The following is a 15843-nucleotide window of genomic DNA, read 5'->3' on the forward strand; positions in this document are numbered from 1 at the left end:
GATTTGTGATGCACTGTTTAGGCTGAAATAAAGAAAATGTTTTCACATATGAAAAAACAAACAATGATTTTGTGTTTTTTATGATTTCTTTTTAAATAAATTAAAAATAAAGGAAAAAAGATTTAAACTGACTGAATGTTAAAATGTTCAAAAGTTTGTTTTCTTATTCAAATGTTCCACTCGAGTCATCCAAATATTAATTACAGAATTTGTTAATTGTTTAATATATAAATATCACCCATTGTATCTTAAATCCTTGGGTTATTAATGCATAATGTTCATTATCATTTTTATCAACATCAAGATTTTTTTATTTAAAAAAATATATGTATAATGTAAAGTGTGTCTTAAGTGGTTTAACTGGTTACAGTTTCTTTTATGTTTTGCAAACAATTTTAATCTTAATTTAACCTTTTTATCTCTAGTTCGATTTAATGATTCATTTAAAATATTTTAATTTTTAAAAGTACACATTCATTGTAGATTCCTATGCGCTCATAAATATTCACGCATACTTGTAATAATTATAAAATAAGAACAGTAAAATCCTGATAGTTTTAGATTTAGCAGAACAAAGAGGTTGATGAATGCAGAGAGAGAGAGAGAGAGAGAGAGGCCAGTTTATAAAAGCGAGAGGTGCTCTGAGATTCAGTCCTTCAAAAGAGCTTCTGTTTAGTAAAGCTAACATTAGTTTAATCCCATGTGGAACATCAACATGTAGCTGAGATCAGATGTGAATGCAGAATCTCGATTAAAGCTGAACACCTGAGCATGTGTTAATAGACCGCAGCTGCGCAGCCCTTCAGTGACAAGGTAAGACGCAGAATTTCACATGCATTAATTCACACTGGACTTTCTGAACAGGTTTTGATCAAGCTCCTGTGAATAAACTTGTTTGGTCTGATGAGACAGAACTTCTGAACAACAGGTGCTGCGCTCACGTCTCGTAACCTGAACACCGTTGTGTTTCTCCTCCCAACACTGGAATATTTTATCTGGCATTTTGTGGATACATCTTTGCAAAAGATTGTAACAGTTTTATCAAGCACACAATAATACAAAGACATCAATGTCTGTTAGGAGTTACAGTAGTTGTTCCCGTTAATGCATTTGGCAGATGCTTTTATCCAACTTTGTATCATTTTATCATGTTCTGGGAAACAAACTCCAACAATCCTAATGTTGCCAGAGAAATGTTCTATCAGATGAGGAAGGATCAAGGTTAGGAAAACATTACACTGAACAAAACACTGAACAAATATCTAAACATTTACTGGAGAAACAAAATGACTGAAGATATTAAGTAAAAAATGTGTCAAAAGGAAGTGAGTTTGTGTTTAAAACAAGAACAAATATTTGCCAATGGAGTCAGAAAAATAAATATAATTCAAAGAGAAAACAAGATTATTTTTCTGACTCCACTGGCAGATATTTGTTCTTGTTTTAAACACAAACTCACTTCCTTTTGACACATTTTTTACTTAATATCTTCAGTCATTTCTCTTCTCCAGTAAATGTATCTTGATTTAAGAATGTTTAGATATTTGTGCTGGAAAACAAGACAGAAACACTGAGGAAGAACAGAGTTTTTTGCAGTGTAAAATCTGCGTGAAGACTTACTAAAATAGTCCAGGACAGCTAGTCTTGAGTTTGACTGTGTATTTGTGTGCATGTAAAAATGTGAAAGTAAGAAAGTGAGAATTTGTAAAGTGAGACTGCGGCTTTGAGATTTGCGGAGGGGGGATCGTTATCCACTTTGGAATACTAATGAGCTGCTATTGTGTCCTCACACACACACACACACACACACACACACAAAGATATGTTTGTTAGGAGTCTGTTTTGTCCCGTTGGTCAGTGTTTCAAACAATACGTTCCTTTGTACCCGAGAGAGAGAGAGAGAGAGTGTGAGAGAGAGAGAGAGAGAGAGAGAGAGAGAGAGAGAGAGAATCTGAATCTCCATACTATAGTGAGGACATCTTTGAATCGCTCCACAGTCAAATTAACCACTTCCAGGCCCAGGGAAGTGTGTTAATCTGTGGGGATCTAAATGCCAGAACAGGATCCCTTCCTGACTATACTACAGATAATGGGAATAACTATATTTTTGGACAGAGCTTCCCACAAAACATTGTAAACTTCCCAAGATATAACTCTGATGCCCAAGTAAATATAAACGGGAAGCATCTGACTGAGCTCTGTCAAAGCCTCGGTCTGTACCTCGTCAACGGCAGGATGAGAGGGGATTCTCTGAGGAGACACACCTACGGTTCATTTCATGGTTGCTCAACAGCTGACTACATGATCGCAGATTTAGATGCATTCTCTTTCAGAGCATTCACGGTTAAACCACTAACACTCCTATCAGATCACAGCCAAATTACGATTTATCTAAAAAGAACAAAAAATACTAACATAAAATCACAGCCCAGTAAGCTGTACAACATTAGAGAGAAATACAGATGGGCGCAAAACAGCACAGAAAAGTACGTGACAGCAATGGACCATCCAAAAGTATGGTCACTTATAGACAACTTCCTCGACAGAATTTATCCTCATGATGGAGAAGGTGTAAATCTGGCTGTGGAGAACATAAATTGTATATTTGCTTATTAGGCAACTTTATCTAACCTCAAATCCTCTAAGAAAATCCATAAAACAAAACAAGATAATGAACAATGGTTTGATTTAGACTGTAAAACAATGAGGAAAAAAATAAGACAATTATCAAATCAAAAACACAGACAACCAAATGATGCAGATTTGCGCCATCAATATTGTGAGGAACTTAAACAGTATAAAAATACACTCAGAAAAAAGAGAGAACAGTGAATGCAAAATCAGCTAAACATTATTGAAGAATCTGTAAATTCTAACAAATTCTGGGACAATTGGAATTCCCTGAATAAAAAACAACATGAACAAACAGCCATACAAAATGGAGACACCTGGAAAAATCACTTTGAACAACTTTATAGCGAAATAAAAATGAACCCAGAACAAATCCAAATATATGAAAAAATTATCAACATGGAACATACAATTGGTAAATACCAAAACCAATTAGACTATCCCATCACAGAAAATGAACTGATTAATAAAATCCAGACCCTAAATATCAAAAAAGCAAGTGGACCTGATGGTATCCTCAATGAAATGCTGAAGAACACAAATTAAGATTGGCCTTACTAAAACTGTTCAACTTGGTTCTGAGTGTTGGTCATTTCCCTGACACCTAGAATAGAGGACTCATAACGCCCATATTCAAAAGTGGAGACAAATTAGATCCAAATAATTACAGGGGCATCTGTGTGAGCTGTAATCTGGGGAAGCTATTCTGCAGTATCATCAACACGAGACTCATACACTTCCTTACAGAGCACAATGTCCTGAGCAAAAGTCAGATTGGATTCTTACCAAATTATAGAACATCAGACCATATCTTCACCCAACATACCCTGAAGGACAAATACATTAACCAAAACAAAACCAACATTTTTGCTTGCTTTGTAGATTTCCAGAAGGCCTTTGATTCAATTTGGCGTGAAGGTCTTCTGTCTAAACTTCTAGAATCAGGTATTGGGGGTAAAACATACAACATTATAAAAACAATGTACTCAAACAATCAATGCGCTATTAAAATTGGCAATAAACAAATGGAGTTCTTCTCTCCAGGTTGAGGTGTGAGGCAGGGCTGCCCACCATCACCGACCCTCTTCAATATTTACATTAATGAATTGGCGAAACAACTAGAACAGTCAGCAGCACCGGGCCTCACACTACATGACTCCAACATGTTCTCCTGTATGCAGAAGAGGGTCTACAGCAGAACCTGGACATCCTGCATCGGTTCTGTCAGACCCGGGCCCTGACTATTAACCTTAACAAAACTAAAGCACTAACATTCCAGAAAATAACTAGATGTCAGGGAAAGAGACAATTTCACCCTTGGTATGACCAAAATTCATCATGCCACAAGCTACACATACCTCGGGCTGGAAATAAGTGCAACAGGAAAGCTAAATTTGGCCGTGAATGAACTGAAAGAGAAAGCAGGAAGGGCCTTCTATGCCATCAAAAAATCAATCCAAACTGAAACACCAATCAGAATCTGGCTCAAAATATTCCCATCAGTCATAGAACCGATTGCGCTATATGGCAGTGAAGTTTGGGGTCCTCTTCTAAACCACGAATTTGACAAATGGGACAAAAACCCAACAGAAGCCCTGCAGGCCGAGTTCTGTAAGAGTATCCTGAGAGTACAGAGGAACACACAGGGCAGAATTAGGACAGTACCCTTTATTAATCCACAATGAGAAACGAGCCATCAAATTTTGAGAACATCTAAAAACGAGTGATCCCATCTCTTATCATTTTAAAGCCCTTAAAGACCATGAAGTGAACATTGAAAAAAGCCCCCTGATTCAGATGGTCCTGAGGCTGCAAAAACAAACGAACACGACTAACAACAGCAGCCTCAGGACACTGACACCCTCATCCACAGAATCCAGCACAACCAAATTACAAAAACACAAAAAGAAAATGACCTGACCTATTGGACTGAAACAACAGAAAAACAAAGTAAACTTGAATGTTATTTGGCCCTAAATAGAGACTACACCACAGCAGAATATCTGAGTACAGTGACGAGGTACAGACTGAGCAGTCACACGCTGACCGTAGAGACGGGCAGATTCAGACAGAACTGAGACGCATCTGCCGTACTGGAGACAGAGCAACACTTCCTCACCAGCTGCCCTAACTATGAGCAAATCAGAAAGACATTTTATCCAAAATTTGAAATACTTTGCCCTAACTTCATAAAATTAAACAATAAAACACAAATTAAAACATTTATTAGGTGAAAAAAGAGATTGTATCCTACTAGCAGCAAGATACATTGATACCTGTCACAAAAAGAAGGATTCGACCAATCAGTATTGCGCTCACACACACACACACACACACACACACACACACACACACACTCACACACACACACGTTCACACACACACACACACTTACACATGCACACACACACACTCACACATGCACACACACACACACACACACACGCAGACTCACACACACACACACACTGAATTCTAAATTGTTCATAGAATTCTAAAATGTTGATTGATTCTACTTACTTTATTTTATTTTTTTATGTGTGTATATGTACATGTATTTTGATTATTTTGCTTTGCCAATACTTTGTAACAATTGTCATGCCAATAAAGCACACTTTGAATGTGAATTTGAGAGAGAGAGAGAGAGAGAGAGAGAGAGAGGGGAAGTGCTGATAACGAGGCACCAGAGAGGCTGAGATGTTGAACTAAAGCATCTCTAAACTAAAATAAATGAATATGGAATCTGTTTCAAATCATGCAAGAAGCTTTCAGAATCATTTTGTTTTACTGTACACTGAAAAAAATGGTGTATGATCAATTTTACATAAAATTCTGGACTTATTGTGAAGGATTCATCCTGCAAGTGCTATTTTAGAAATACTAATATACTATTATAGTTTTTATTAATATTTTGAATTTTATATTTATATTTTCATTTAATATTTTCTATTTATTTTATATATTTTTTTTCATTTAATATTTTTTATTTTTATTTTAAATTTTTAGTAATTTTGTTGTATTTTTTCATTTTATTAGTTTTTTTTTTAAATGTTTATATATACTAAATGAAAATGAGAAAAAAAGAAACATTCAGAACCTTTTTGTTTCTGTAATCATAGTTTCACACACTTTGCTAGCATGTTTTAACACATTGCTAGTATGTTTTAACATGTTGTTAGCATGAATTAGCATGTTTTAACTCTTTGCTAGCATGGATTAGCATGTTGCTAGCATGTTTTAACCCTTGCTAACATGAATTATCATGTTGCTAACATGTTTTGACACATTCCTAGCGTGACTTATCACTTTGCTAACATGAATTAGCATGAATTAGCATGTTTTAACACTGTTATCATGAATTAACACATTAGCATGAACTATCATGTTGCTATCATGTTTTAGCACATTGCTAGCATGAATTAGGGTGTTGTTAGCATGGCTAACACTGAAAGCAATCATGCAGTTTTATTTATAACTTCCAAACGTCATGTTTTACAGTGTCTGGTGCATTGATAAAGAGAAAGGAAGCAGAGATCAGATGAATGTGAGAGACGGGAATCCATCAGATTACAGAACACTGAATATATAATTATAGTTTTTTCAAATTGCTTACAGTTTTTGAAACTATGGCTTTATTTCTCAAAACTCTACACACAAAACTACACAATATGCAAAACATCACACATATCTTTCAAAAGCAAACACTTTGTTCAAAGCTATATTAACTCTTCTAAAAATGGTATTTTTGCATAGTAACTTTACACACAAGCATAAAATGATTAGCCACATACACGCCAAACTACACACAGATGTGAAAATGTAAAACACTATCTTGTGTCTTTTGCTTGTTCAGTGTAGCACTCACACGTACATGCATATGCACAAATACACTGTATATACAGTATGTGTGCACAACAGTTATTGAACTGAGCTGAATCAACACTGAACTGACGTGAGCTGAATAATGACACTGTATTTATTAGAGCTGCTGTACAGCAGAATCTGAATTTGTTACTATTGTGAAGCTGCTGTGAAACAATCTATATATTGTATAAAGTGCTTTAGAAATACAGTTGACTTTCTGACTTGGCTTATATGCACTGAAAGCCAAGTCAGAAAGTCATCTTTATTTCTATATCTATATCTATATATACAGTATAAACACACACGCACACACACTCACACACACTCACACACATTTACACACACTCACACACACTCACACACATTTACACACACTCACACATGCACACACACACACACACACACACACACACACACACACACATACTGTATATATATATATATGTGTGTGTACATGAGTGACTGTTTCACTGGCTGGGCCTCGAGTACCACTTTTATTGTCAGAGCAATTTGAAAAAACTGTAATGCTGTTATATTAGTGTTTGATGAAAAACAGAACAGACTTTGTTTTACTGTACATAAACGCATCTACAGTGCACTAAAAATATCCTTCATTAAAGCAAACACACTTTACAATCGAAACATTTGTGTTTCGAGTTTACGAGTTTACATGCTTCCAAACGGGCAGATGAGGTGAAATGTTGCCAAACAGACTGTCTGGTTTCGTCTCACACGCCCTCATTTAGTCTGTCTCTTTCCTCTCATTGTTGGTTAAAAGTCTCTCTCCTGTAAAATAATCTCCTGATGAATCAGATAAACTGAATTCAATGAGCGCCTCTCCCTGCGGACTGAAATATAAGAGAAATGAAGCGCAGAAAAACAGTGCGTCAGCTGAATCTAAATGTGCATATTTGTATTTCGAGCAGTAAATTGTTTTGAAGCCTATAGCAGTCGATTATTGCAAGTTCTAATCTGGATTAAATCCTCATTCTTTTCTATTATTTTTTCTCCTCTCCAGAACCTTCCTCTAAAGCATTCAATGTCATTTTGGATAAAAATGTTTATGCCAAATCCATAAATGTAAATGAGCATCACTTACGCTCTTCAGGATGTCGTTTGTTTCTTCTCCAGATGAAGTCGGCCACGCCCAGTTCTTCTCATGGACCCGCCCCTCAGAAGGTCTGCCACTCCCAGACACAGACAGACGTTCTGAAGCCTCTGCTCGGAGGGGCGGGGCATGGGAGTCAGGTGACACGCCGGAGGCGGGTGTTATCCAAGGATGGGCGGAGCAACGTGCGCATCGAGCACGTGAGTGGGCGTGGCGCTCTGTACCTGCGCGACCCCTGGACCACCGTGGTGGACATGCAGTGGAGGTACAAACTGGTTCTGTTCAGCGCCACGTTTGTGGGCACCTGGTTCACCTTCGGCCTGCTGTGGTACCTGCTGGCTCTGGTGCACGGAGACCTGCTGGGTAAGAGATGGAAAGTACTTTCATAATTCATGTTCCTGGTCTGATTGTGCATAAAATAAGCACCATAAAAATAACATTATTTGTCATTCTAAAGTCATCTTTACACAGCTGAGTTAAGGCTGCTCTGTGCCTTAATGCCGCATGAAACGCTGCTCTGACCCACTTCAGTCTTGGACTGTCAAAGTGTAGTTTTCAAGCCAACATACTGATCTACTGTTTAAACTTATTATTATTATTATTATTATTATTCTGAGCCAAAATTTGGACTGTATCTCCTCCTAGAGCTTTCAGGCTACAACCACCAAACTGAGGTCAGACCTTCAGACTGTTCTGACTTACGATTTCCGTGAAATGGACGATCAAAACCACAAAAAAAAAAAAAAAAAATTGCATAGACTTTCATTGAGGGGGTTTGAAACGTTTGTACTATAAGACAGAGTATTTAAACCGCCTATCACTAGCAGAGCTTAAAGACTATCCTAGGACATGTTAAAACATGCTAGCAAAGTGTTAAAACATGCTAGCAACATGCTAAATCATGCTAGCATTGTGATAAGACATGCTAGCCACATGCTAATTCATGTTAGCAAAAAGTGTTAAAACATGCTAGCAACATGCTAATTCATGCTAGCAATGTGTTAAAAATGCTAATTAATGTTAGCAACATGCTAGCAACATGCTAAATCATGCTAACAAAGTGTTAAATCATGCTAGCAATATGTTAAAAATGTTAGCAATGTGGTAAAACATGCTAATTCATGTTACCAACATGTTAAAAGATGCTAGTAACATGATAATTCATGTTATCAAGGGTTAAAACATGTTAACAACATGCTGATTCATTGTAACAACATTAAATCATACTAGCAATGTGCTAAAACATGTTAGCAATATGCTAATTCATGTTAACAATGCATTAAAAATGCCAAAACATGTTAGCAAAACATGTTAATTCATGCTACCAATGTACTAAATCATGCTAGCAACATGTTAATTCATGCTATGAATGTGTTAAAACATGTTAGCAAAATGTTAAAACATGTTACCAACATGTTAAAAGATGCTAGCAACATGATAATTCATGTTAGTAACATGCTGATCATGCTAACATCCTACTAATCCATGCTAGCAACATGTTAAAACATGCTAGTATCATTTTTTATTACTTTCTCTAAGTAAAACCTTCAAACTTCAAGCTGTTCACTTTCAGACATGGCTTTCAGCCAACATTAAAGTTTGTCATCAAACTTTACTCATCTAAATTGCTGTGTAAATATATTTATGCCACCTCTGAGCAGCATTAGACAGTCTGCGAAGACACCTAAATGCCATTTCAAATGTGCTTCTGTCACATTTGCAGTATGCATTTGTACCTGCTTGAAATTCTGTGTAAAGACGTAATCCATCTTAAAAGCCAGACTAAATGATGTCTGCTCAGTCCCACCTTAACCCCTTGTGTAAAAGTATTCTATTATAATTGCTGTGTAAGACGAGGCAAGGCACATTTATTTCTAAAGCACACTTAAAAACAGTCAGTGCTGAAAAACCAAATTATCATCAAATGCATCAAAATATGACAGTTAGACAATAAAATGCATAACAAACTGAGAAGAAAACACACAAATTAATAAAACTACATTGATCCAAATGCCAGATGAAAAAAAAAGATGTCTTCAGTGAGAGCGTCGGGAGACAGCCTAAAGTGTTCCGGCAATGGAACATTCCACAGCATGGAGCAGAAAGAGAGAAGGCAAAAGGAAATCTGTAATATACTGTGGAGCCAGGCCATTATACACATATGACAAAACCTTAAATTTAACACAGTATTCAACCAGCAGCCAGTGAAGTGGAGCCAGATCAGGAGAAATGTGTTCCCTTTTTCCAGTAAGAAGCCTGGCAGCGGCGTTTTGAATCATTTGAAGGCGGGATAAAGAGGACAGAGCCACACCAAGGTACAGTGAGTTACAGTAATCCAGCCCAGTGGAAACAAAAGCATGATTCACTGTCTCCAAATCCTTTACTGATAAATACGCTTTCAATTTTGCAATGGATCTGAGATGATAAAAGTCACTGAACTCATTTGTTTATTGAATTTTAGGCCGTTATCAAAAATCACTCCCAAATTTCTAGCATGAGCATGAGAATTCCCAGATAAAAGACCCAGATTGATATTTATCTGTATAATAGATGCTGGTAGTCCAAAAACTATAATTTCTGTTTTAGATTCAGTTATCTGCCAGCCAGCATCTTACCTCCGAAAGACAGTCCAACAAAAAGTGTATGTCATAATTTTCCTCATGTTTCAAAGTGAGATATAACTGGATATCATCCAGTCCTGCCTCCCTATCATTGGAAATGATATGATACCAAAACAATTGAACCTAAAGGGAGCAAATACAATGAAAACAAAAGCGGGCCCAACACCGATCCCTGAGGTACACCACAAGTTAACCGTACTGTAGATGAGGAAAAATTCACAACCTCCACCCAAAATGTTCTATCAGATTTAAACCCATGCAAATGCATTCATGCCACCTCTGAGCATCATTAAACAGTCTGTGTAAAGAAAACTAATTGACACTTCAGAAGCTCTTCTGTGCCAACTTTACAACTATTTTGTGATACGAAAAGCCAAAACCCCTATTTAATCCAGATGCTTGTGTCTGTGTCTGTCTTTTGCATTTCTTCCTCTAGAGTTTGATCCTCCAGCAAACCACAGCGTGTGTGTGATGCAGATGCAAACGCTGACGGGGGCCTTTCTCTTCTCCCTGGAGACTCAGACCACCATCGGATACGGTTACCGCTGCATCACCGAAGAATGTCCGTCTGCCATTGTCCTGCTGATCATCCAGCTCCTCATCACCACCGCCATGGAGATCTTCATCACCGGAACGTTCCTCGCCAAGGTGCACATCCATTAACATGCCGTCCTGTAGTCAAAAAGATACTGTAGGAGAAAACACCTGAACATGGAAAACACGCAGCTCACATTTTACTCCAAAATAAAATGAAAAATAAAATATATTTAAAAATGTAAAGTAACACATATATATATATATATATATATATTATTGCTTATATATATTATGCATATATATATATATACATATATATATATATATATATATATATATATTATTGCTTAAATTAAATGAAGTCTTTATTATACAATATGGATTGTTTCAAAGCAGCTTCACAGTAATGAACAGGAAAATGACAGTGTAAATGTGCAAAATTAATTAATTACTGTAATATACAGTTGTGGCCAAAAGTGATGTCTGGCCTAGGAAAATTAATATCTTCAACCTTTATTCAAATGTTATAGAAAATGTGTTAAAGATTTTGTCAAGCTTATTGCGTAGTTGTGCTTGGAGTCGATTGTTTTATAACGCAACGAAACGTGAAAGATTGTGTGGATATAATTTTTGGCCGGGCTGTCATACGATTATGAAAACATGCAAAAACACGAGAGAACCAACCAAATATTAATAACTGATTATGTTGTAGTCAACGTTTGCTTTTTCCTGTCAGCTTTTTGGTTTTTTTATGCATTTTTTGCATAGTAAAATAAAACCTGTAGCTGTAGTTTGCCTTTTTTTTGCCAAATAATTGTCAGATAAACACTTTAACCAAGTTTAGTGTTTTTTTTCTTCATTCTGATTTAAAAAGTATAACATTTTGTCCTCATATTTTGATTGTTTAATCAGTTAAAAACAAACATCCCCTCCAAACATCACTTTTGCACACTACTTTTCCATTTTCATTCTTTTCATCACAATTAAGCACATTTAACCCCTGAAGCGCTCGCTATTGTTGTGCATCCAGATGTGTTTATTATTTAAATATGTATATTCTGGGGTGAAATATGACCCAGATATGTTCATGATGTTCACCTGCTGCATGTTTTCTCTCTCTCTCTCTTTCAGGTGGCTCGGCCAAAGAAACGCGGCGAGACGATTCGCTTCAGTCAGCACGCGGTGATAGCCAATCACGACGGCCGACCGTGTCTCATGATACGAGTTGCCAACATGCGCAAAAGTCTGCTTCTGGGCTGCCAGGTAACCGAGAGAATTAACACTTTTTATCAAGGTCACCAGTTAATGATCGATCTCTTTAATGATTTTTCACACAACCACAGAACAAAGTACAGATTAAATCTAGAAAATATAAATCAGTGAGATTTGAAGTGTGCCAACTTTGCTCATGGACACGGTGGATGCAATTGTTTGTGAAAATATAAACTACACGTTGGAATTCTGCATTTATAATGTCATTTCTCTCGGTCTGCCTTCATTTCTGCAATGCTCTACTAAAGGCAGCAGAATTATGACATCTTCCATTTAGAACTGCTTTCACACATCTTAAAAAATAAAAATAAAGATTCCAAAAGAGGGTTTTCATACTGATGCAATAGAAGAACCTTTTGGTTAAAGGTTCTTCATGAAACCATGTCACTTTTTACATTTGTCTGCAAAGAACTCTCAGTATTTCACTTCTAAAACCTAGTGAGCATCTGGACATTTCCACAACAAAGATTCTTTATCAATGCTGATAAATCTTTGTTTCTAAGAGTGTGTGGAAATGTCATATTGAGAGTTCTTTGCAGACAAATGTAATGAATGTGATTTTTCCAGGTGACGGGGAAGCTTCTCCAGCCGTGTGTGCCGAAGGAGGGAGAGACGGTGCGTTTGGACCAGAAGAATGTGACCTTCAGCGTGGACACGGCCAGCGAGAGCCCCTTCCTCATCCTCCCCCTCACCTTCTACCACACGATCGATGACGAGAGTCCGCTGCGAGGCTGGGCCGACAAGGGTAGATCATCCATTCTGTTCACAATCAGACACACGGTGTGTACAGCAGCTTCAGGAGCTCACAGCAGGGCCGTAACCACCACAGACACTGAGACGGACAGAAATTTCCAAATGGTCCCGCCCAATATTTGACATTCTTGATGCTGCAGTTTATTACACAGCGCTCTGTTCCATGTTAGGAAGTTTTAAGTGACAAAGATGCAAGTAGCTAAACGTTTCATTTTTCAACAACTGTTTTATGACAGAAGCGTTCAACGACCGTCAGTAAAACTACTTAAAGGGTTAGTTCACCCAAAAATGAAAATAATGTCATTTATTACTCACCCTCATGTCGTTCCACACCCGTAAGACCTTCGTTCATCTTCAGAACACAAATTAAGATATTTTTGATGAAATCCGATGGCTCGGTGAGGCCTGAATAGGGAGCAATGACATTTCCTCTCTCAAGATCCATTAATGTACTAAAAACATATTTAAATCAGTTCATGTGAGTACAGTGGTTCAATATTAATATTATAAAGCCACGAGAATATTTTTGGTGCGGCAAAAAAAACTAAGTAACGACTTATATAGTGATGGCCGATTTCAAAACACTGCTTCATGAAGCTTCGGAGCGTTATGAATCTTTTGTGTCGAATCAGCGGTTTGGAGCGCCAAAGTCACGTGATTTCAGCAGTTTGGTGGTTTGACACGCGATCCGAATCATGATTCGACACAAAAGATTCATAACGCTCCGAAGCTTCCTGAAGCAGTGTTTTGAAATCGGCCATCACTATAAAAGTCATTATTTTGTTTTTTTTGGAGCACCAAAAGTATTCTCGTGGCTTTATAATATTAATATTGAACCACTGTACTCACATGAACTGATTTAAATATGTTTTTAGTACATTAATGGATCTTGAGAGAGGAAATGTCATTGCTGGCTATGCAGGCCTCACTGAGCCATCGGATTTCAACAAAAATATCTTAATTTGCGTTCTGAAGATGAATGAAGGTCTTACGGGTGTGGAACGACATGAGGGTGAGTAATAAATGACAGAATTTTCATTTTCGGGTGAACTAACCCTTTAATGTTATGAAATTTTGTTGTTTCGAACTGAAAATATTCTATCATATACATGATTAATGTAATTTATAATGGAAAGTGACATATATATATATATATTATATGTGTGTGTGTATATACATACACACACATATATATGTAAAAATTTGTGTATACACACAGACACACACACATATATATATAAATATAATATATACACACATATATTATGTAAACACACTTTTATGTTAGATGCGATTAATTGATTTGACAGCACAAATTTTCTCCTAGTTATGCCAAGCTCTAAAATATTGTATTGTTAGTACATTTTTTGTTTGTTTTAAATCCAGTAAATCACGTGACTGAAGAGTCATTCAAATTCATTGTTTGAAAAAAGAATGGGATTACTGAAATTTTATTATTTTGATTTTAATTATTTTAGTTACTTATTTAATCTATGGACATCTGTAAATTGAAAAGGGTTTGAAATAAAACAGAATGTTGTAATTAGTAAACAGGTATGTTGCGCCTCCAGTGGCACCAAACGGAATTGCACAAACACTGAAGGTTCACTTACACTTGGTGAACTGGCCCTTTTAAAGAAGGGCTCACGTGACTTCACCGCTGCATACAGTGTGTTCATGTTTACAGTGAGATTATGCCAGAATATCTCTGTTCCTCTGCTCTTCCTCTCATCAGGGGGAGGATGGACAGATCCAGATCCGGCTGATTTTGAGCTGCTGATTATGATGATCTCCACAGTCGAACCCACATCAGCCACCTGTCAGGTGCGAACATCATACCTGCCCGACGAGGTCCTGTGGGGGTACGAGTTCACGCCCGTCGTGTCGCTCTCGCCGACGGGAAAATACGTAGCGGACCTCTCGTACTTCGACAAAGTGGTGAAAACCAAGACCCCGCCCCTTTTCAAACAGACCCCGCCCAGCGGGAGCGGAACAGACCCGGAGAAGATGCGCCTGGAGCAAATCTACCGAGCGGGAGCAGATGAGAGACAGACGGACAGCCGTCCGCTGAGCGTGCGCATTAGCAACGTGTGACAGACATGTGCAGATCATCTGTGATCAATGTAGAATGACTGACAGGATGATAATCTTCAGCAGCGGTTCGAGACAGGACACCGATTATTACATGAACTGAGTAGAATAACACAAATGTCCTTAAAATCAATCACTGAAATTATTAATATTGCATGAACAGCATCAACCCAATAAGATGCAAAATTATTAACAGCATAGGCTGAATAGGAAAAATAACTTTGGGTATTGCTAGTGCTTGGAAAGTTGAATAGTGTAATGAGCTTTTCAAATTTAAACAGCAGTTTGTGTATATCATGAGTTTTTAAGAGCTGATATTATTTGAAAGAGTCGCATAGCATTTAAAATAAAGATTAAAAAGGTGAAATATTTCAAAGACATTCAGCATCAGCCGCACAAATGCATCAAACAGCAGAATTGCATTGACACACTGAACCAATGCTGATTGTCACGTGACAGATTGACCTTTGACATCAGTGACAAAGAAATGTATTTTGCACAATTATCTGGTTTACTGCGTTTATCACGTGTTTCCCCGCTCTATTCTTTGTGTAGAACCGCTGCAGTTCTGCTTCAGTGACACCGTCATCATGAGCCGATCTGGAGCAGTTATTATCTCAACTCAATCTGAAAGCACTTTAGACTGTAATGAAGTCAGGCCAAAAACGGCTCAGAAAAGAGAAAATCTTGTTCAGTGTTTGTTTGATCAGGATGAAGTCTGTAAATGCAGGATAAATGTGTGTTTCTCTGTAATAATTCACTGGATTCAGAGCTGCATCATAATCCACATTAATAAACAGACGCTGATGGTTAATCTGATGCTGTAAATGAAATATAATGTAATAAATATAATGTTTATAATGTGTTTGATTCATGCATTATTTCTGAGGAGTCGCAGTTGTAACATTTATTAATGAATTATTGTAACATTAACACATGCTGCTTCTGAACATCAGTCTGTGCATA

At 37.2% G+C, this 15843-nt stretch overlaps 1 protein-coding gene across 2 annotated transcripts; it reads left to right on the plus strand.

Moving 5' to 3' along the window:
* Window positions 1-644: 644 nt before the first annotated feature.
* On the plus strand, window positions 645-15742 carry LOC127496565 (ATP-sensitive inward rectifier potassium channel 10). Of its 2 annotated transcripts, none has more exons than XM_051864243.1 (6): window positions 645-813; window positions 7604-7966; window positions 10661-10872; window positions 11893-12024; window positions 12601-12778; window positions 14522-15742. In XM_051864243.1, the coding sequence occupies exons 2-6, from the start codon at window positions 7627-7629 to the stop codon at window positions 14878-14880; spliced, it is 1221 nt and encodes a 406-aa protein (XP_051720203.1). In that variant the 5' UTR covers window positions 645-813; window positions 7604-7626; the 3' UTR covers window positions 14881-15742. The 2 variants fall into 2 exon arrangements, with proteins under 2 accessions (XP_051720203.1, XP_051720201.1); XM_051864241.1 differs by having other exon boundaries at window positions 7627-7966.
* Window positions 15743-15843: the final 101 nt, after the last annotated feature.

This window comes from Ctenopharyngodon idella, chromosome 2 (assembly GCF_019924925.1).
Source record: "Ctenopharyngodon idella isolate HZGC_01 chromosome 2, HZGC01, whole genome shotgun sequence".
Lineage (NCBI taxonomy): Eukaryota > Metazoa > Chordata > Actinopteri > Cypriniformes > Xenocyprididae > Ctenopharyngodon > Ctenopharyngodon idella.

Excerpts from the sequence above, each read along its gene's own strand:
- LOC127496565 (XM_051864243.1), top strand. The coding sequence starts at position 7,627 with ATGAAGTCGGCCACGCCCAGTTCTTCTCATGGACCCGCCCCTCAGAAG. Across the intron at positions 12,025-12,600 it reads GTCTGCTTCTGGGCTGCCAG|GTGACGGGGAAGCTTCTCCA; the intron begins GTAACCGAGAGA and ends TGATTTTTCCAG. Across the intron at positions 12,779-14,521 it reads GCGAGGCTGGGCCGACAAGG|GGGGAGGATGGACAGATCCA; the intron begins GTAGATCATCCA and ends TCCTCTCATCAG.